The sequence below is a fragment of the Clinocottus analis genome, unplaced genomic scaffold (genome assembly GCF_023055335.1).
Source record: "Clinocottus analis isolate CAN_PGR_092001 unplaced genomic scaffold, fCliAna1.0.p SCAF_13, whole genome shotgun sequence".
In the NCBI taxonomy this organism is placed as follows: domain Eukaryota; kingdom Metazoa; phylum Chordata; class Actinopteri; order Perciformes; family Cottidae; genus Clinocottus; species Clinocottus analis.
This window is the reverse complement of record NW_027175854.1, coordinates 12,250,001-12,268,037: the sequence shown is the minus strand read 5'-3', so window position 1 is coordinate 12,268,037 and position 18,037 is coordinate 12,250,001. Positions and strand designations below refer to the sequence as shown.

Sequence of the window (18,037 nt, the reverse complement as noted above, 5' to 3'; positions counted from 1 at the left end):
TAAAATATTCAGGTCAAAGATCAAAACCAATAACTTTTTTTTTTGTCTATTTTCTCCAAAGAGCCCGACTGCTTTATTTGATCTGATCAAGTTGAAGTTGCTTTTATCTATGGAGACTGGAGAGCTCTCGGGGGTCTGACTCAACTCCTTACACAGCACACAGGCTTGGGAATTGGCTCAAGTCTAAAACAAATCATTTCTTGTGCTGGAGTGGCAGCACATGTTGTCTTGACCAAATATGGCTGAGTGAAAACACCACAGTCTCTCTGCAGCACACTGGAATGAAAAGCAGGTTTCCTTAACTGGTGTGAGAGTGGGCCATGACACCAATCCAATGGAGCTTCAACTCAACAGACTGAATATGTGTGGAGGTGGCAGTCACTAAACCTTACTAAATAGTGGTGCAATGGACCCTTGTTGATCGTTACGCATGTGAACCGTGGAATAATTACACAGTTTACCATCACAGTGTGAAATTAAGGTCGTATTGCTGATCATCATCAGCCGGTACTCAGTAAAGATATGCCATCAGGAGATCGGCTTAAATGCTTTCTATTTGGTCATCCCTGATCACCTGTTGAAATTGACTGGCGGAAGGTTAGTAAGGCTAACACAAATGCTAACGACTAACGTACGGCGGTTCTACTCAGTTATAATGTAATGCATTAGTATTGGGCAAAGGTACATTTTAACGTAATCAGGATGCATTCAAATCTTATCTTGTACAATGAGAACGTTGAATAAATTCAGTTGTTTGAAGCAAATGTATTCGCAGCAACTTAAACTTTGTATTAGAAATTAATTATAAGCCGTTAACACACCACCGCTAAGCATTCATTACAACTACTAATGACAATATGTTTTTTTATCAATACAGATGTATTCATTTGAATGGTGTATAATATGCTATCCTCTATCAACGACTTGAACAAAGTAACAGGAGAACATTAAACATGTTCGACAGTTTGACAGTTTACTCGACTTAAGAGTGGTTGAGAGGATTTTTGGGTTTGTGGAGAATTTTTTTTTAAATAGTCTGGATTCTTGGAGACCAATCACTACAACCAAACAAATCAACAAACAAAAATCTGAATCAAGCATTGGATGATCTGCATTGTAATTGCGCTGTGGCTTTTGAGCGGCTTGCATGGGAATAAATTACAATAATACACGTTTGAATATATGTCTTGTTTTCTCCTTGATGGTCTAGAAAGTCAACACATTATTGCAAGATGCTTTTACGAAATAAAGTGGCTCAGAGGGCTATAAGGTCACCAAGTCTAGCAGGGCAGTCGCAAACACTGATGCTGTGTCACTATAATATATAGTGACTGCATCGAAGTTTACCATTTGCTGTCTGAAAGTATAGTGAAAATGATTATGGCCTATAGAGTGGACTCACAGTATCCCACAATGCATGGTGAAACGTGGTATACAACTAATGAGCACTAACAGAGCACTATATACCATCATGACTTGCACTGAAGGAAAAGTGTTGGAGGACAGACAGTAGTCAATTAAGGCAAATCCAGGAGTTGTGGCACAAAAAATGATTTCATCTGAACAGAGCAGCACATCACAAACAACCACAAAGTAGTTATTGCTTTGTGAAAATGTGCTTATTGCCCTGACATTGCATACCGCTTTACTACTTCAGTTATTACCTTTCACAATAAAAGCCCTGGACATATACGCTGCATCGCTGTTTACCTGGGGAACATGAATTCACTCAAGGCACTTTGATAAGAAGCAACTCAACTAAATGTTTTCCACAAAAACTGAACTGTATTTTAAATGTCTGTCCACCAGTCAACGCTGATCTGGCACGTTTTGATTGTGCGACAGCGATTAACGGCGGAAAGAAAATAACCTAAGTAGTTTCCGAAAGGGTTTTTCTAATTTTGCTTATGAGCTCACCATATAGTCCTTTACATAGGTGGTGAGTAGGGAGTCGCAAATGAGTGAGTGATTCTGCACTCATCCTGTGGAATCACACAAAAGCAGAAGTTTAGGTTTGTGTGAGCCAAAGATGTGCTCCTGTGGTTCCTGGAAATAAATCATTCAGCATGAAACAGCATAACAAAATGGGTAATGGACTAAGAGGGGCAGTCCTAATCCCTACCTATTTAAAGTAGAGCCTGGCACATATCACATTTCCACTGTCTACAGACACTGCTTGTTCTTTATTGGCTGGGACAAACAAATGCTGAGGCACAAATATCTGTGATAAGCTGATGTCGGCCAATAACATCAGCTGCCCGATTAGTTGACCAGGCTTTGATCTAAAGGTTCCCTATGAAACAGATCATTTAATTTTAAATGAGTACCTTTAAGCGTACTGACTCACCTTGCCAGTGTTGGTTTGCTCTGTAACATCTATTGGCTACAGCAGAATGTACAACAAAATCAGCTGGCAACAGTTACATATCAGCTGACAGTAGCTTTTGAAAAAAAGAACAAGCCCAAAACTGTTACTTACTTTACATGAAGCAAAAGGAATACTTAAATTCCGAGGAGGGCAAGTTTAACACTACATTCAAGGGATAGGGAGCAATTGTGTTATTTTTCTTTTGTTTTCATACTCAATTTACGACAACTTCCCAACCAGGGGACTAATTTAAACTCAAAGCAGATTATGTATTGTAGGACACTTTGATCTGAACCCCTGTATGACAGCTGCTATGTGGATAAAGGTTATTATTAATATATAGCTGATTATACAACTAATTTCAGAATGGTATGCTCTCCTCTGTAAAGAGACAAACTGCACCACTTTTGCCAACCTTAAGACTGGAATAATTTTCATCAACATAAACTGTACAGCTGATCAATATCTCCTAATCAGATCCTGATCGTTCTCCTGGTCAATACAGTTCCAGTACAAGACAATAGGGTATGTGACCTCTACTGTGAGATGAAGTGCCTTTTTTTTTTTTAAACGGAACTGAAAGCCTGCGTGCATGCGACTGGCCAATGCAGAGCCTCGTCCTATGACGCTGTGTCCCGTTGCAGCAACACTTGAGCCGGATGACCCTGTGGTGCGTTGCTGGAGCCCTATGTTCTTGCAACAAATCTACCCTGCATGTGTTCAGTACATCGTTGATGCATCTAAATAATCAACAGACATGTTGTCCAGCTACCATGTTTCAACAGCTATACTGGAAGAAGAGTGAGAAGCTGTGAGGTGGGGATGGGAAGAGGGGCGCAAATCCCACTAAAGTGACATGTATGTAGTTTAACTCCAGTTAAGTCACAGAAAGGTTTGGAGAACATAAACATTTTCCATTTGATATGTAGAAAATCAGAAACATGCTCACATTGGGAGGCTGAATACTTTTTTTCTGTCACAATTTTCAGAGAGAAACAGTCCATGGTTAAACTCTATGCGGTGAAACTATTTTCATCCATCGGATCCAATCTTTTCCCTCTTCAAACAACGGAACCATACTTTTACACGTGTCATGATGGAACTCCTATTACTACTATGTATAACTACTTTATCATCATAGGTTTAGGAAAACAATGACTTTAACTATTATGTAAGAAACTAAAGAATTTGAGCCTTGACTTGCGACTGTGCCGACAGACCCGGGAGGATTCCCCCTCCACGTTAGAAACTCCTGATAGAGCTCTGTTTTTTGACCTCTTCGGGATCTCCATCTATTACAACGGGACTGGTAAGTCATCAAGTAACCACGCAGGCTGCTGTGCCATTTAGAATAAAAAACGACATCGGAATTACAGTAGAGCTTTTAGGACATCCGTGTGGAGGCAGTCCTAACATGTTCCAACATGAAGCACGTACACACTGTTATTAGGCCTTACAGAATCCTCCCAGACCATGTTTTCATAGAGGAACCTGCCTTCTAGTCCACTACTGACAGAAGTGTATTGCTCGGAGTAAACACGTCTCTATGCAAACTCCTCCATTCTTTCGCACACCGACACATCACAGCGGTGGAAGAATTTACACCCGGAGGCTACCTTTTCTTTTTCGCTTGTCTGCTAGCTGTGTAACACGCCCAGCGCTCGGCCCTGAGCAACCAGAGCGAACAGAACCGATAGACGGTCACATGTGAGCTAGTCTGGACATAAAGGTCCGAGGACCGGGGGTCGGAACACAAGCAGGGGTATAAAGCGGAACGGCTGCTGTAGGTCAGCACCGAGCCGACCTGTGTCGAGACAGTATAAGCTGCTGAAAATTCCGAACTTTGACAGAGCAACATTTGTCAACGCTCGACCCGTCACCTCTTTAGAATGCCAAACTTACTCCTCGGAAACTTGAACACATCACTGCATGTTCTTCAAGAACCAACAGGACATTGGGCTGTGCTTGCGTGCGTGCGTGCGTGCTTGCGTGCTTGCGTGCGTGGGGCGAGGGGGGCATATTTCGCTGTCTGTCTGTGTGGCGTTTGTTACTTACCAGCACGTCGTTTCCTATATGTTCATTAACTAGCAGGGCTTCACATACACGGTCGTTTGAACTGCGGCCTAAACTGTAAGTTACTTTTCGGAAGTTTTCTCGCTTCCACGTCGAGTCTAATGCTGACGTCAAGGACTTCTTGTTAGAATGGTAAAAACTTTTAAAATAAAAAAAATAACAACAACATTCAGCCTGACCTGCGCGCGTGAATCCACTCCCGCCCGGTGGCCCCTTGGACTTTGAAAACCAAAATAGTTGAAGGTGTTTGGGTTATTCCGGATAGAGAGCGAGGTTTGGCGCAAAGGGGAATTGCCAGATAGCGACTTCTTCTGAGTTCCCCTCCCTATCCGCCCTCTACAGTGCTGCTGCTTAAACTCCACCCTGGCGGGCCGCGTCGCTGTGCAGCGGGGCGGTGTCGCACTTCCGTGGACATTTCAGTGTACTGCTGCTCTGCGGCAAGCGTCGGGCTCAGCCATCGACGACTCTCCTTTGGCAAAACTACCATGGAAGTACAGGAATAAATGTTCAGAAGAACAGCAGAAGGACAGGACCAATAAGCTGTACATAGGTCTATATGAGGGACAGCATACAGCTGCAACAGCATTTTTGTTATAAATGAACATGATAAAATATAATAGTAGGCTTTATTAAAATAGTTTGATTTCAAGATGAATAATTGAATGACCATGCTCACAATGTTTTATCTTGAAATGTTTTATCTTGAATTAGGACTGAGCAGAATTTGTATTGGACATCAGCAGGAAGATTGATACCTCACATCCTGTTACAACAGCAATCTAATTCATTCTCTAGGTACAGGAACTCCTCTTCATCATCTAACTTTTCTATTATTACTTTTAGAGCTCTGGAATTTGGCCTGGGAACGCCTCAGAGTTTCCTAGTAAGAGCCCAGAGGTGGAGGGGGCATGGCCTCTGATAAGTGGAATGACAATGAATGGATGGGGTTGTGTGTTCCCAAAACAATATGGTTTCCTGATTTAAATCAACCAAAGACTGCCCGACAGAGGATTTTTTTAAAACGTGGATATAGGCTCATAGCGGCAGGAGTTTGAATTGGGTACCATGCAGGAGCATGCAGATTCAACAAAAAAGATCGTTAAGCAGACAACAGAATAGTTTTTTATCTTCTGAGTCTAAATTGAAATTTAAGGAATTTTAAAACAATGTCAGACAAGGGATAATAACCAAGTTCATCAGTGATGACAGATGGAATGTAGCCTGTTCTGCATGTTGGAGTGACACAATGATATATGACACCAACATGGTGGACGGCTCAGATGAGACCCTCCCCAGGGGACTATTCTCATCGACCTTCAACAGTTTGCCAGCAGGAGCAGCAACCCCAAACAGTATGTATGGGCTAAACATCGGTTGGTCCCAGAACAAGCAGCAGTTCCTAAACCCTCTGACACTGAGAAAACAGTTTTGTGAGCTCATGTTGTCCTTCTGGTCTACTCAACAGGGCTAAATGTCATTTTAGCATTTATCAATATGAAATAAACCTTGTTTAAGCATACAGTTAGGCAACAGACACCTCCAACTGGGGCCGAAGAGGCATCTGCAGAACTGTGAACGGGACGTGATAAGATGAGGAGACGTATCAATCCGCTGAAACCGCTGGGTTTTAGTCACTGAGACATTTTTATGACATGGGTCACCATGTTCTGGTGAATTATCTGTGATTTTTATCACTGCTCGCTAGCCCAGGAAAGTTTGTGTTCTAAAGTTCTTGGGGAAAATAAATCCCTTAATTTTGATAAACAGTTTACAGCCGGGAGATGCTTGTAGTCCTTTCAAAACTGTTATCTTTGGAACTGAGGTTGTTCAGGTAATCTAATAGAGCTAGGTATTGTAAATTAATAAACTTTGATTAAACTACCGAACAGGATCTGTGCAGCAGCCGTAGTGGGGCTCCAGGACTCTGCAGACTGGTTGTTTTACAGGCCATGACTTATTCACTACATTTTACTTAAGCTGCTGCTGGGTCATGCTTGATCCTGCTTGATGCTGCTGGGTCCCGCTTTGTGCTGCTTGATACTGCTGGGTCTTGCTTGGTGCTGCTAACTCCTGCTTCATGCTGCTGGGAAAATGTGACATTCAAACAAATCAGCCTATCATAAAAAAAACATCACACAGGGCAACATATGGATAGTCATTAAAGTTGGGTGCATTGTAAGTCAAAGGTGGAGTTATAGGTTAAAGTTAGGCTTCTCTCCATGCATTACACTGCACTAAACTCATGTAGAGCGGCTAGACTCATTCCCTTTTCAGAGTTGCCTAGAATCAGAGGCACTGGGAAGTTGTGGGGATATTCACAAGCCTCTGGCTGAGCGTTGCTGTGTTGCAGTCCCTTCATGACGTGAGTGTGAGTGCCCTGAGAAGGACCCTGGTAATTCTCTCACAAAAGTATTGATCCGCTTCTGGTGTTATTTCAGGGTAAAAAAGGAACCAGGATCAAATTGAAATCATTCCTCGAATGAGTTTTGATCACAAGCTCATTTAGGTGAATTCAGGGTTAGGGTGGATGGTTCCGACAAATACTGATCCATCACGATGAATCAAGAAGTCAATGTTGATGTTTTTCTCACTTAACTTGAGGACTTCAGTAATGACACTTTAGTATTTATTCAAACCCTAACGATGATCTTTTCCTTTTTCTACCTAATGCTGAGTTTCCTGTAAAGACAAAAGTTTATTTTAAAAAAGACAGGATGCATGTAACAAGTGGAAATTGATACATTGACTGTATATAAGAAGAGGATAACAATCTGTGCATAAAAACAGTATTTTCTATTAATAGAGAACAGCTTCTTTTCCCCTAATCCATGTGTTCAGAATGTTACAATGAAGTTGTCCCTAGTGCCTGGTGATTGTTTAACAGTATTTAAGAATGGTGCACTTGATGATGAGTTACATCCTTGTGTTTTTGATTTTGATTTAGGGTCTTGTGCCACCCATTCTGATACATTTTTCAGTTGTATAAACTAGTAATAATATTTAAAATGTAGTATTGCTAGACCCCAATTTATCACTGACCGTTGGACGTTTCTCTAATCTCATTTTAGGGCATTAATTTTTCAAAATAAAATTAGATATTGTCTTTTGCAAATCTTATAAAAGTTACTTGGGATGTCGTTAGGTATCATTTGCAAGGGGTACAAAATTTGAGGGAGTTTATTAATTTTAATAACAGCTATCCGTCACAGCCAAGAAATTGGGAATGGAAGCCAGTACATCCTGTTTAATCTGTTTACCTGATTAATTTTTACCAGGGTTTTAATTGGTAGGAGCTATGGATTCCCAGATATTTAAAGCCATTGTGAGACAACTTAAATGGAGACATTATGCTGTTATCAGGGTCTCTACTGCCTCCAAGTGGTAGGGCGGTTCATTAACCCACATTAAATCTTGAGCCGGAGAATCTGCCAAATTCACCAATTATTTCGAGCACAGAGGGAATTGATTGTTGAGGGTTATGGCGAAATAGCAGTACATCATCAACAAAATAATATGCTCCATTTTCTCACCATTAATACAATTAACCTGTGGGTGTATTCTAATAGCCTTGGCCAGCGGTTGAATGACAGCAGAAACAGAAGTGGAGACAGTGGACAACCTTGACGAGTGCCACGCTCAAGAGTGAACCGGGTTGAAGAGAGACCATTCACTATGATTTTACAGGGAATTATTTTCCAAAACATTGAACATATATTTCCAGTCAATATGATTGAACACTTTCTCAGCATCTAAGAAGACCACCATAGAGGATTGTTTTTGCCATCTTGAATGACCCCCAATAACAGCCTCACATTAGTATAAAAACGACAACCCTGCACAAATCCTGTCTGATCAGGCCCAATGAGGTTGAGGAGGATAGGGTCAAGTCTTTAAGCTAAAAGCTTTTGTTTTCCACACCTTGCAAAGTAATTCTATATGAAGAGGGTTCTTCTGGGTTTACTTCGGAGTGGAATAAAAATATCTTTAAATTGTTTATATATTTCTGGGGAAGGCCATCTGGGCCAGCTGCTTTCCCAGAGGGGATGTAATTCATAGCTTCCTGTATCTCTGCAAATATAATTGGCTTATTCAAAGCCTGTTGTTGTTGCTCATTAATTTGTGATAGGTTTAAATGTTCCAAGTTGTCGTTTATTTGAGTCACCTTTATGTATTTCTGATGTATATAATTTATAGTAATTAGTAAATATGGCATTAATCTCTTCAGATATAAAACAATGGTTTTTCTGTTTCAGGTTTTCAGACACAAGACCTAATAATGGCTTTTGTGATTATTTATGTCTTATTTTTAGAAAATAATACTTTCTCTGCTTGTTGGGATATTAAAATATTAAGAGTGGTCCTTACAATAATATTATTTTGTAGTTTTCTTTAGTTGAATATTGTTTGTGTATCTGTTCACTCCACAGCTAGTCATTCTGCTTCGAGGTTTTTCTGTTCAGATATTATTTTCTTCTTTCCACTACAAAATGAAATAATTAGACCCGTCAAATATGCTTTACTTGTTTCCCTGAGTATTGAGGGATTTACAAAACCATCGTCATTCATTTCTACAAACACAGAAAGCTCGTTCCTGATGCAGTCGTAGAATTCTGGGTCTCATGAAATGCCGTTATTGCAATGCCATCTATAGGTGTGTACCGGGCTTTGCAAAGTTAAAATTAGTTATCGGGGTGTGGTCTAAAATGTAAATTGAGCCAATCCTACAATTTAGAACTGAGGATGCTGATGTACGTAGAATAAGCAAATAATCTAGCCGAGAGTATAGTTATGGGGATTTGAGTATAATGTAAAGTATTTCGCTGTTGGGTTCTTTAAATCACCATACCGTCCCCTTTCTTTCATTATTGTAACAATCAGTCTTTTCTAAGTTTATAATGCTCCACTTTGCTTAAATGGAAGGTGCAAATCTATAATGTTGTACTAACATTATATCACTGGACTGAGAGCCAGCAGCGCTTTGTGTATTTGCTGGGGATGCTTCACTTCCTGGTCCCTCAACTACCCACCATCTCCTCTGAAATGTGTGTAGTATCTGTACATTGTGAGGACCCCAAGGTGCCTCGCTCAGCATCTGTCAGTTCATAAAGGAATTCATTACACAGAATCAACCTTGAATAGGATACATGTCTTACTTTTTTCATTGTAGGTTCCATTTGCATTAAAACTGTTGTTTTAAAAGGTGAAGATTCAACATCATGGCCATTTATTTTTCCTTAAAAAAAAAAAGCCACAACCTTTAATTAGGAAGGGTGCTAACTATGACCACATTCTGCTCTCTAGCGTTGCATCTACTTTACGTGTCAGGCTTATATAGTATTCTAGAGTTCAATATTTACACCAATTTTAGTTTTATAAAATGCATTTGTTTTCAGATTATCAACCCTTTAATAAAAGTTACACAAAATAATTTTCTGGATACTAAACGATTTTATTTCACAGTCTATGTCAGTGATTAGCAACAACGTACATTTTGATGCATTGCATCAAATACTGCAATGCCCTATTTTACAGCAGTGATGAATCTCGTGGATGCCAAAAGAATAGCATATTTTCCCCCATATAGAGCAAACATAAGGAAATGGTTCAATCTGGTGGCAAATAGTACAATGTTGAAGCCAGGGCTCTAGATTTTAAGTTTAATATTATATAATCAATGATTTTATGCTTTGAATGGTGCAGAATCAAACGTTGCAGTTTTATATGGGGATATTTGGCTTTAAGGGATTGAGTGTCTGTATTTTGGCTCCTTTAATTTATTAGAACACTCATTATAGGAGCTGTTTTAACTTCTAAAAAAATAAAACTCCCCTTGCAAAATTATTTATCTCGTGCATGAAGACAAAAACAGAATTATCAAAAAAGAAAATGTAAGTTTTAATATTACTTTATGTATCTCTCTTCATATTCAAGGACTATAGCTTTCCTAATTTTTTTAAAGTTGTATACATATTTTTTTAATCTAGGAATGTGTTTGTCACAGCTGAAAAGACATTTTGCAGAGTGCACTTTTAAGGATGACAATGGTGTAATGCTTTTCTGTTATCGCTTTTGAGAAAAGTCTAAACCCACTGATGTTGGCCTCTCACTACAAGAGTCGCTGCAGCATTACTACTGTAAAACATCTTGGAACAACATTTTTCAAGCTGCTGCTTTCTCTTTGTTCATAATTAAGAACTGTCACTGTACATATGGTGGGAGTGACTCAAAGACACTACTTGTCTTCAAGTTAATCATCTAGTCTGCAAAAACATGAAAATGAATACAGTAAAACCACAGGAACCTTGCTTTTCTAAATGAGTTCAATGATTTTTCCTGTATTCATGGATTAATCAATCATTTGTTCACCTAATTATTAATGTATAGTTACAAAATATTTCATGACAAATGTTGCCATGCATTTACTCCAGCTGTCTCTTGAGAGACTTTGAAAACCATCAGCGCAAATGACTTTGGAAGCTTGAGGTAAAGCTGACGGAAAACAGCAGCAGCTCCACACTCAATGGGTTGAGGCTTTTCATGGCAATACATGACTGGTGTTATCCAGAACAGCTTCGGTGCAACATGGAACACAAGTGTTGAGGCTTCTCATCAAGTGTGGGACGGTTAACGTCTTCTGTGTGGGTGAATGCTTCCTACATGAGCTCAGCTACAGCTGTCGACTACAAGTGGAAGAGAGACTCCACCCTGTGAAGCTCACTGTTGGTCTTGAATTTCACTGTTCCTGATGTGTGGTCAAACAGTCACATGATGAACCTGCAGAGTCCTGTCAAAAGCGAACCACATCTTTTCATAGAAAACTGAGGTATTGAACACAAAGAGCAGAGTCTGTGCTCCGTCTCACGCTGCGTTGCTGTGGTGTCAGCACTTTTTCAATACATTAACACAGTTGAAGCACACTTCCCTTTGATCTTTTAATCAGCAGGAGGCCTGCAACCACATTAATTATGTCCATTTCCTCTTCCTGTCACTGGCTGCCAGCTGCCAGTAGAAAGACTGCTTGTTTTACTCAACATAAGCAATAATCTATGCAAACATCTGCCTGTGCTTCTCCCAAATATAAACGGTCCTTTTGCATGAACGCAAAAGGAAAATATGTACAAATGTTAACATTAAAATGAAAGATTGCTAAAACAATTGATTATCATGATCAAAATAGACTCTATGGTCAAATATGGAGTTTACTGTCCGACAGTATAACATGTAGACAACAGGGGCATGATGGGAACGTGTCCACACTGTTCCAATTTAGATTGTCTGGTGTTTTCAGAGGGCACACTGTTGGGTGCTAGCCTTTAGACCTCTAGTGTTATCTAGTTATTAGAGTTTCCTTGATACCTCTCAGAGGTAAACTAAGTGTTCAGTTGCTGACGGCAGCCTCTGGGCTGGCGCTGGCTGCAGGGATGCGAGGCATCTTCTTGGCTGGACTGGGGATGTGCTGGAAAAGGAAAACAACGGCTGGTTAACAAAACACTAAATCTGATTTCGGGTCGAATCCAAGTCTGATCTGCTGCTCCTTTATGAACGAGCACAAATCACATCCGTAGGACAAGTCATGTCACAGTCACCAGTCCGCTGCTCTAAACCCCTCCTCCCGAAGATAACTTCTACAGAGGTCAAATTTCATGCATGTGATTAATATAATTAAGTGTTTTTAAGACTTAATAGTGATGTCACCGTGTTCCCAGATCATGGTTCCTTTGATGTACAGTAGATATATTTTTTAAAGTAGGAAACTGTCCATAGGTTTAAGCCTTCTGTACCTCGGTAGTAATGCTGGAGCGAACAAGTTCTGGCTCTGATTCCAGGTCATGGTCCAGAGGTCTTCGGGCATATTCCCTACGGTGCTTGTCATCTATTCGTGTCAGGTACCATGTCCCTGGGAACAGATCCTCCACTGGACCTCGAGGGACGTAGCTGGCTGTGAGGACAGATTGAACATAAAATATGTTCACATGATGGCAAGCAGTGAGAGACGCAGGATTCCAAATATTAACTCAAATCCTGTTTGTCAGTGCCAACACAATCTTAAGGCTCATGTAACAGAGTTTGGGCCAGTACACCCAATGATAAATGCATTCCACTTTTGTGCCCGGTATAGACCATTCTGTATGAATATCTCAATCCAGCCTAAAAAAAAGATTTATGCCACATATTTGATTGGCTGAGTTGCATCGCGTGTGATGATCTAAAATGCATGTAATTGGTCAGTGTGTTTCCTGGACCGCTGAATAAGTGGCTAGAAATGCTGTGCCGGTGAAAATAGAAATGCCGTCAAAATTGAATAATTCTCAATTATTTAATGATTATCGGGTCAGGTCTGGAGACAAAGGAGTCAAAGGAGACACCAGATGCTACTGCATCTCTCAGCACCCAGAGAAATTAAGCAGCCATTGTTTTAGGGAGTTTCTAAGAGTTTTACTTCCTGCCAGACTTGTCACTGTAAACAAGCAGTTGAAACGTGTCCTTCAGAATCAAACATGAGCAGCAGTAACAGCAAGGTCATACCAAGGTGGTGAGTTTCTTCTCTCAGCTTCATGTTCTCAGAGAAGACACCAGGCGAAACCTTCTGTCTTGAGTCCAGTCTGACCTTCAGGTCACTCAGGCTGGACATAAGTTTCTCCAGACCAGATCCTTAAACAAAGTCAACAAATCACATGGAAGACCTTCTGTTTCTACAGCTTATAATGACTTCAGGTTCTAATTTCCTCCCCATCATACAGGTGAACTGAACCGTGGCTGACTCACCAGGTGTGTGGTCCTGTGTGACTCTGAGAGAATACAGAGTGGCAGCAAATCCTGAACCGTAAGAGAAAACTCCAACCCTCTGTCCTGCTAACTGTGAAGGTGTGTGCCTGCAACACAGAAAAAAACAAAAGATGCTCCTAACATATGACAATACCAGTTGTTTAAAACAGTTTATTGAGTCCAAGAACAGTTGAAATGCAATTTCCTGTTTCTGTTAGCTGGCAATCAACTGTATACAGAGTGTAAAACTTTGCTGTTGTTTAAAGATCATCTCACCTTACAATTAGCTGCAGGATATGTCAAAACAATCTTTTGAGCTGGTAGTATGAGGTAAACAGAATGTCACCGCTCTCCATTGACCTTTGTTGCCCATCTATGGGTCCTGTTGGACTCTGCTTCCTCTTAGCCCAACACTACACTACCTGAAAAAAGGAGTGACTCTTCCATCAGATCCAGTTGCCATTGGGTGCTGGGGAGCTGAGTTCAGGACCCGTCCCTAGTACTGTTTATTGTCTACTAAAGCGGAGCGTCTCCAGCAGGGTTAGTCTGTTCTACAGTAGACACTTAGTGTTGTTCTGTTTTTCACTGCTTCAGGTCTTTACCCAATCTAGAAATGCTTTGTTTTCTTGTGTTTTTGTTTTGAGGTGTTTTCATCTTTTGTGATCAAGTAGAGTAAATGAATGAATTTTAAAAAATCAAACACTGAGACTTACTCTGCAATGAGGGATGCCAGGCAGCCATAGACGGAGGGGGTGTACATGTTTCCGTTCTGGTTGGAGATCAGTAGGGAGGGCTTGGTCTTCCTCTCAAACAGATCTGCACTGGCCTTCATAAAGGCCTTCTCCACATCCCGGTCAAAGTAGGTCTCTTCCGGTCGTACATCTCTATCATTCAAACACAAGTACCATTCATCAAAATCACCAAAGTATATCCTCGTGTTGTCAAAGAATAACTAGGTTATACTTTTGCCACCTGATGAAGAGAAAAAAAGGCTTTGACAAGTGGAATACTGCAATTCTGCAGACAATTCTTCAATTAAATGTCATATGTTGATTGACAAATAACTTTTAAAATGTTGCATTTGGAGAATTAAAAGGAATTGTATGCAGATTAGGGTAATGTGGTAAGTTAGGTTATTGGGAAATACTTTTCACATGCAGAGAAAACTTTATATTAGACTTTCACGCAAGATACATTTTAAGTTTATTAAAAATATATAATATAATAATATCTTATTAAGGGAGTGAGCACCAAGTGAAGAGTCAATTAGGTGGTGTAGGCAGAGATGGAGGAACATGAATAAAATAGCAGGAGAATAAAGTTTCTGAATGATGTCAAACAACCACTGAACAATGTGACCAATACATTCTATGCTTGACCTATGTCAACTGATGACTGAATGAATAAAATGTTGAGAGTTAAAGGGACTTCATTTCTGTGTTTGTCCAAAGAGCTGACTGTACAATAATGTGGAGAAAGTGATACTTTAAAGAACAACTTGAATGAAAGGACTGCTGTCTGCTGTCCAGCTGTTATTCGACGTGTACCTGAAGGCATCGAGCCCTGTGAAGGGTCCCGTCTCAGTGTTGGGGCTAGGGTGATTTAGGAAGTCATTCAGCATCAGTCTAGCCAACGACTTCTGCACCAGCTTGCAGTATGGAGAATGGAAGACTAAATGGTCAAAGTCGTCCAGGCTGAAACGCTTCTCTGAACCCTCTGTGAAGAAGAAAAAAGAAAGAGAAGGAGAAGATATGATCCTGTTACTTATTTTGCACAATCTCAAGCATTTGTAACACACTGGGTTCCATTTTATTGACATGGTTGCAAAGAGCAATGAGAACAATTTTTATCTAAATATACCTTCCTGTGCTTTATCTGCATACACCTCACGGTGTCGTACCACTCCACCCAATACCCACATCTGCACTACATAATAAATACCAAGGTGACAAAGCTTATTTCAAAGTCAGGAACACACCAATACGACATCTCTGTCTCCATGGAAACGCAGCCCATTAGGTCAAGCCCAAAGGGAAGCGCTGGAAATGTCCATAAATAGTGTTTTCAGATACTGTACATTGTTGACACATTAGGCTAAAGGTTCATCTGATTAAACTACTTTATGGTCACTGAACTTAGGTAAACTCTTGAGTACAGGTAACGTCCTAAACCCTCTTAACTAATCAGGCTCTTATTGGACCAGACCCTCCACATGACAGTTTTCCAACAGAAGGTACTGTGACTAACAAATACAGCAGGTAAAGCATCACACTGATACTGTCAACTGCAATATTATGACTGCTCTTCTTTAGCAGCAGTATTTGGGGGCTTTCTGTCTTCAGATTCAAGATCTTTGACATGGAGCAGTAATAAGATTGAATGCGTCGCTTATGCTGAATTTCCACTGCTTGGTTTAGTTCTGCTTGACTTTTTTTGTACAAGGGGCTTTTCTTGATTTAATTTTCCATTCAGATAGTATACCATTGATGGAGGCAGAACTTCCAGCTGATCCGTCATAGCAACGGCGGGTAAAATTGCAGTGAACCTCAACGCGACACAAACAGCGTGCGCTCTTGCTGGATTGTTTCATCTGCAACCAAACAGAGGAACCTTTGTATTTTTTATTATTATTTGTTTAATCGCATCGTCATTGATTCACTATTAAAAAATGAGGTCCCAGGATGATTCTTTAACCAATTTATGGTCTGCAGTGTTTTTACTCAACCTTCTAGTATCCGCTGAGCTCCCTTTTAACATCAACTGAGGTGGGACCAAAAACAGTACGAGGTACTAAATACTATTCACAACTTCTGCTAAAGAAAGACAAAACACGGAATGGTTCCAGTAGAGATGAGTGAAGATGAGTCCTACCATGTAAGAGAAAGGAGGCATTAGTGAGAACACGCTTACATCTGTCCTTTCCAGGGGCTGAGTCCAAAACTGTGTGGTGATCTCTGATACCTCTGTACCTTGAGTTTGTAGTGTTTTCTATGTGGCACACTTTGAAATGGAGGATCAGTCTGTATTGTTCATAGAGATCAGTTTTAACCCACCTCTTTGCCACTGTGCGTGGATCTTGTTGCGATACACAGAGTAGCAGCGGTCTAAGGCACTCAGGTAGCACTCTATCGACAGCTTGCCGTCCACCACAGGATACTCGGACATCAGGTCTGGCTTGTAGAAGTCATATGCATGCTGCATGTGAGTTCCTCGGAGACCTGCACCAAAGACAGCAGTTGGCTCAATTCAACTCCTATATGTAGAGCTCATTATATGTGTGTATGACTGCACTATCTCCACTAAGCTGGATGAATTTTCTAATCTTTTCACAGATTCACTTTTGTTTTGCCTGCCAGACCAGTATCCGAACCCCGCCCGGGATCCGAAACACGGACCCTCTTGCTATGAGGCGTCAGTGCTAGCCACTACACCACCGTGCAGCCCAAGTTGTGAACAGCACACAGTTATCACATAGCTGACCTCGTTCAAAGGCCATAGGAGCATTAGGCCCGACCAGCATGGCCACTGCACCGGCACCACCCGTAGGCCGGGCACTTCCTGTGGCGTAGACAGCAATGTCCCCCGCTACAACCACAGCATAACGTCCTGCAGAAAGGGAACATGAGGAGAAGGAAAATGGCAAGCATGTTTTTATATGTATGTACACATGTCTCTTCTCTAAAATGTAATCATCAGCACAGTGGTACACAGATTTAGCAGTACTTCCCCATGATGCAACTAAATGAAAACTTCTTCACTTTTGATATCTTATAGACTATACAATGAATCGATCAATGGTGGGGTAAAAGAAACTATGTTCACTGACCATCCCATGAGCTGGACTCCACCCAGTTTACAGCGTTGAAGAGTGCGGCCGTACCCCCGTAGCAGGCGTTTGTGGTGTCAATGCCCTCCACATCAGTATTGCCAGAGTCCTCAAATAGCTGCATAATGACGGTCTTGACAGACTTGGACTTGTCAATGATGGTTTCTGTGCCGACCTCCAGTCGACCTACACTGTCATAGGACAGACCGTTTCTCTCCATCAACCTCTGAACCACCGTCAGGCACAAAGAGTTGATGTCCTCGCGATCTGAGCAGAAGCCCATGCGAGCTTGGCCCAGGCCCACAGTGTATTTACCAGCTGTTACACCATCTAACTGCTCCAGCTCGGCCTGGTCCACAAACTGGGATGGGAAGTACAGTTCCATAGCAATAATACCCACATCTTTGGGCCATGGTCCTAAGCAACTGATTGGTGCTGATCCTGGCATCCTGAATGGGTTGAGTAGAGGTTTCAGGTTCAGCATTATATTTATTTGATAAATAGGTTGTGTGTTAAAGTACTACAACTTTGGATTTGTTGACATTGTTGGAACCAATTAGGGCTCCTAATGTAACGTTACATGTGGAAACCAGTCTTTGTTTGTTCAGGTGCATCAGTAAACAAATGTACTTATTGCCCTTTGGACATGTTAACAGAAAACTAAGTTACGGTTTGAGAACCTCACAGTCAACTGAAGCCGAGCCAAGGACAGTAGAGTTGCAAATCAACATTAGACATGACAATATGGTTGGGACATTGTTCCACTGTTAGCCAAGATATCTTGCGTTTAGCTAACTAAGTAAGGTTAGCTATCTGGCAATGTTACAGAAAAGACTGACCAGCAACTAGCATGTTAGCTACGGCCATATCACTTGTAGAATGACACTTATTGTGGTGTTTGAGACATTATTCTGCTTTAACGTTACTTTAAATACTAACCGGACTACCGTTAACTAGCTAGTTAAACGCCGTTACCGTGGCGCACGATACGAGCTAAGGTTAAC

The 18,037-nt window shown here is 41.0% G+C and overlaps 2 protein-coding genes across 8 annotated transcripts in view; both read right to left on the bottom strand.

The window, feature by feature from the left end:
• Positions 1-4,747, bottom strand: part of tln1 (talin 1) — a 75,997-nt gene extending 71,250 nt beyond the window's left edge. Inside the window, exon 1 of one of the 3 annotated variants that reach the window (XM_068573742.1) lies at positions 4,621-4,747. The gene's annotated coding sequence lies outside the window, so the exon portion shown is untranslated. Of the gene's footprint in view, positions 1-1,917; positions 1,943-4,423; positions 4,549-4,620 lie in introns of those variants that run through there. The other 2 variants (XM_068573743.1, XM_068573747.1) reach the window with 2 other exon arrangements.
• A 5,583-nt stretch (positions 4,748-10,330) lies between these two features.
• hmgcs1 (3-hydroxy-3-methylglutaryl-CoA synthase 1 (soluble)) overlaps positions 10,331-18,037 on the bottom strand; it is a 9,407-nt gene continuing 1,700 nt past the window's right edge. For 2 of the 5 annotated variants that reach the window (XM_068574573.1, XM_068574574.1), the window contains exons 2-11: positions 17,349-17,482; positions 17,034-17,224; positions 16,688-16,813; positions 16,261-16,425; positions 14,755-14,923; positions 13,921-14,091; positions 13,208-13,314; positions 12,968-13,093; positions 12,223-12,380; positions 10,331-11,897 (exon numbers count right to left, since the gene is read on the bottom strand). In XM_068574573.1, coding sequence (XP_068430674.1) covers positions 11,820-11,897; positions 12,223-12,380; positions 12,968-13,093; positions 13,208-13,314; positions 13,921-14,091; positions 14,755-14,923; positions 16,261-16,425; positions 16,688-16,813; positions 17,034-17,224; positions 17,349-17,446 — 1,389 coding nt within the window. In that variant the 5' untranslated portion in view covers positions 17,447-17,482 and the 3' untranslated portion in view covers positions 10,331-11,819. Of the gene's footprint in view, positions 11,898-12,222; positions 12,381-12,967; positions 13,094-13,207; positions 13,315-13,920; positions 14,092-14,754; positions 14,924-16,260; positions 16,426-16,687; positions 16,814-17,033 lie in introns of all 5 variants that reach the window. The other 3 variants (XM_068574571.1, XM_068574572.1, XM_068574570.1) reach the window with 2 other exon arrangements.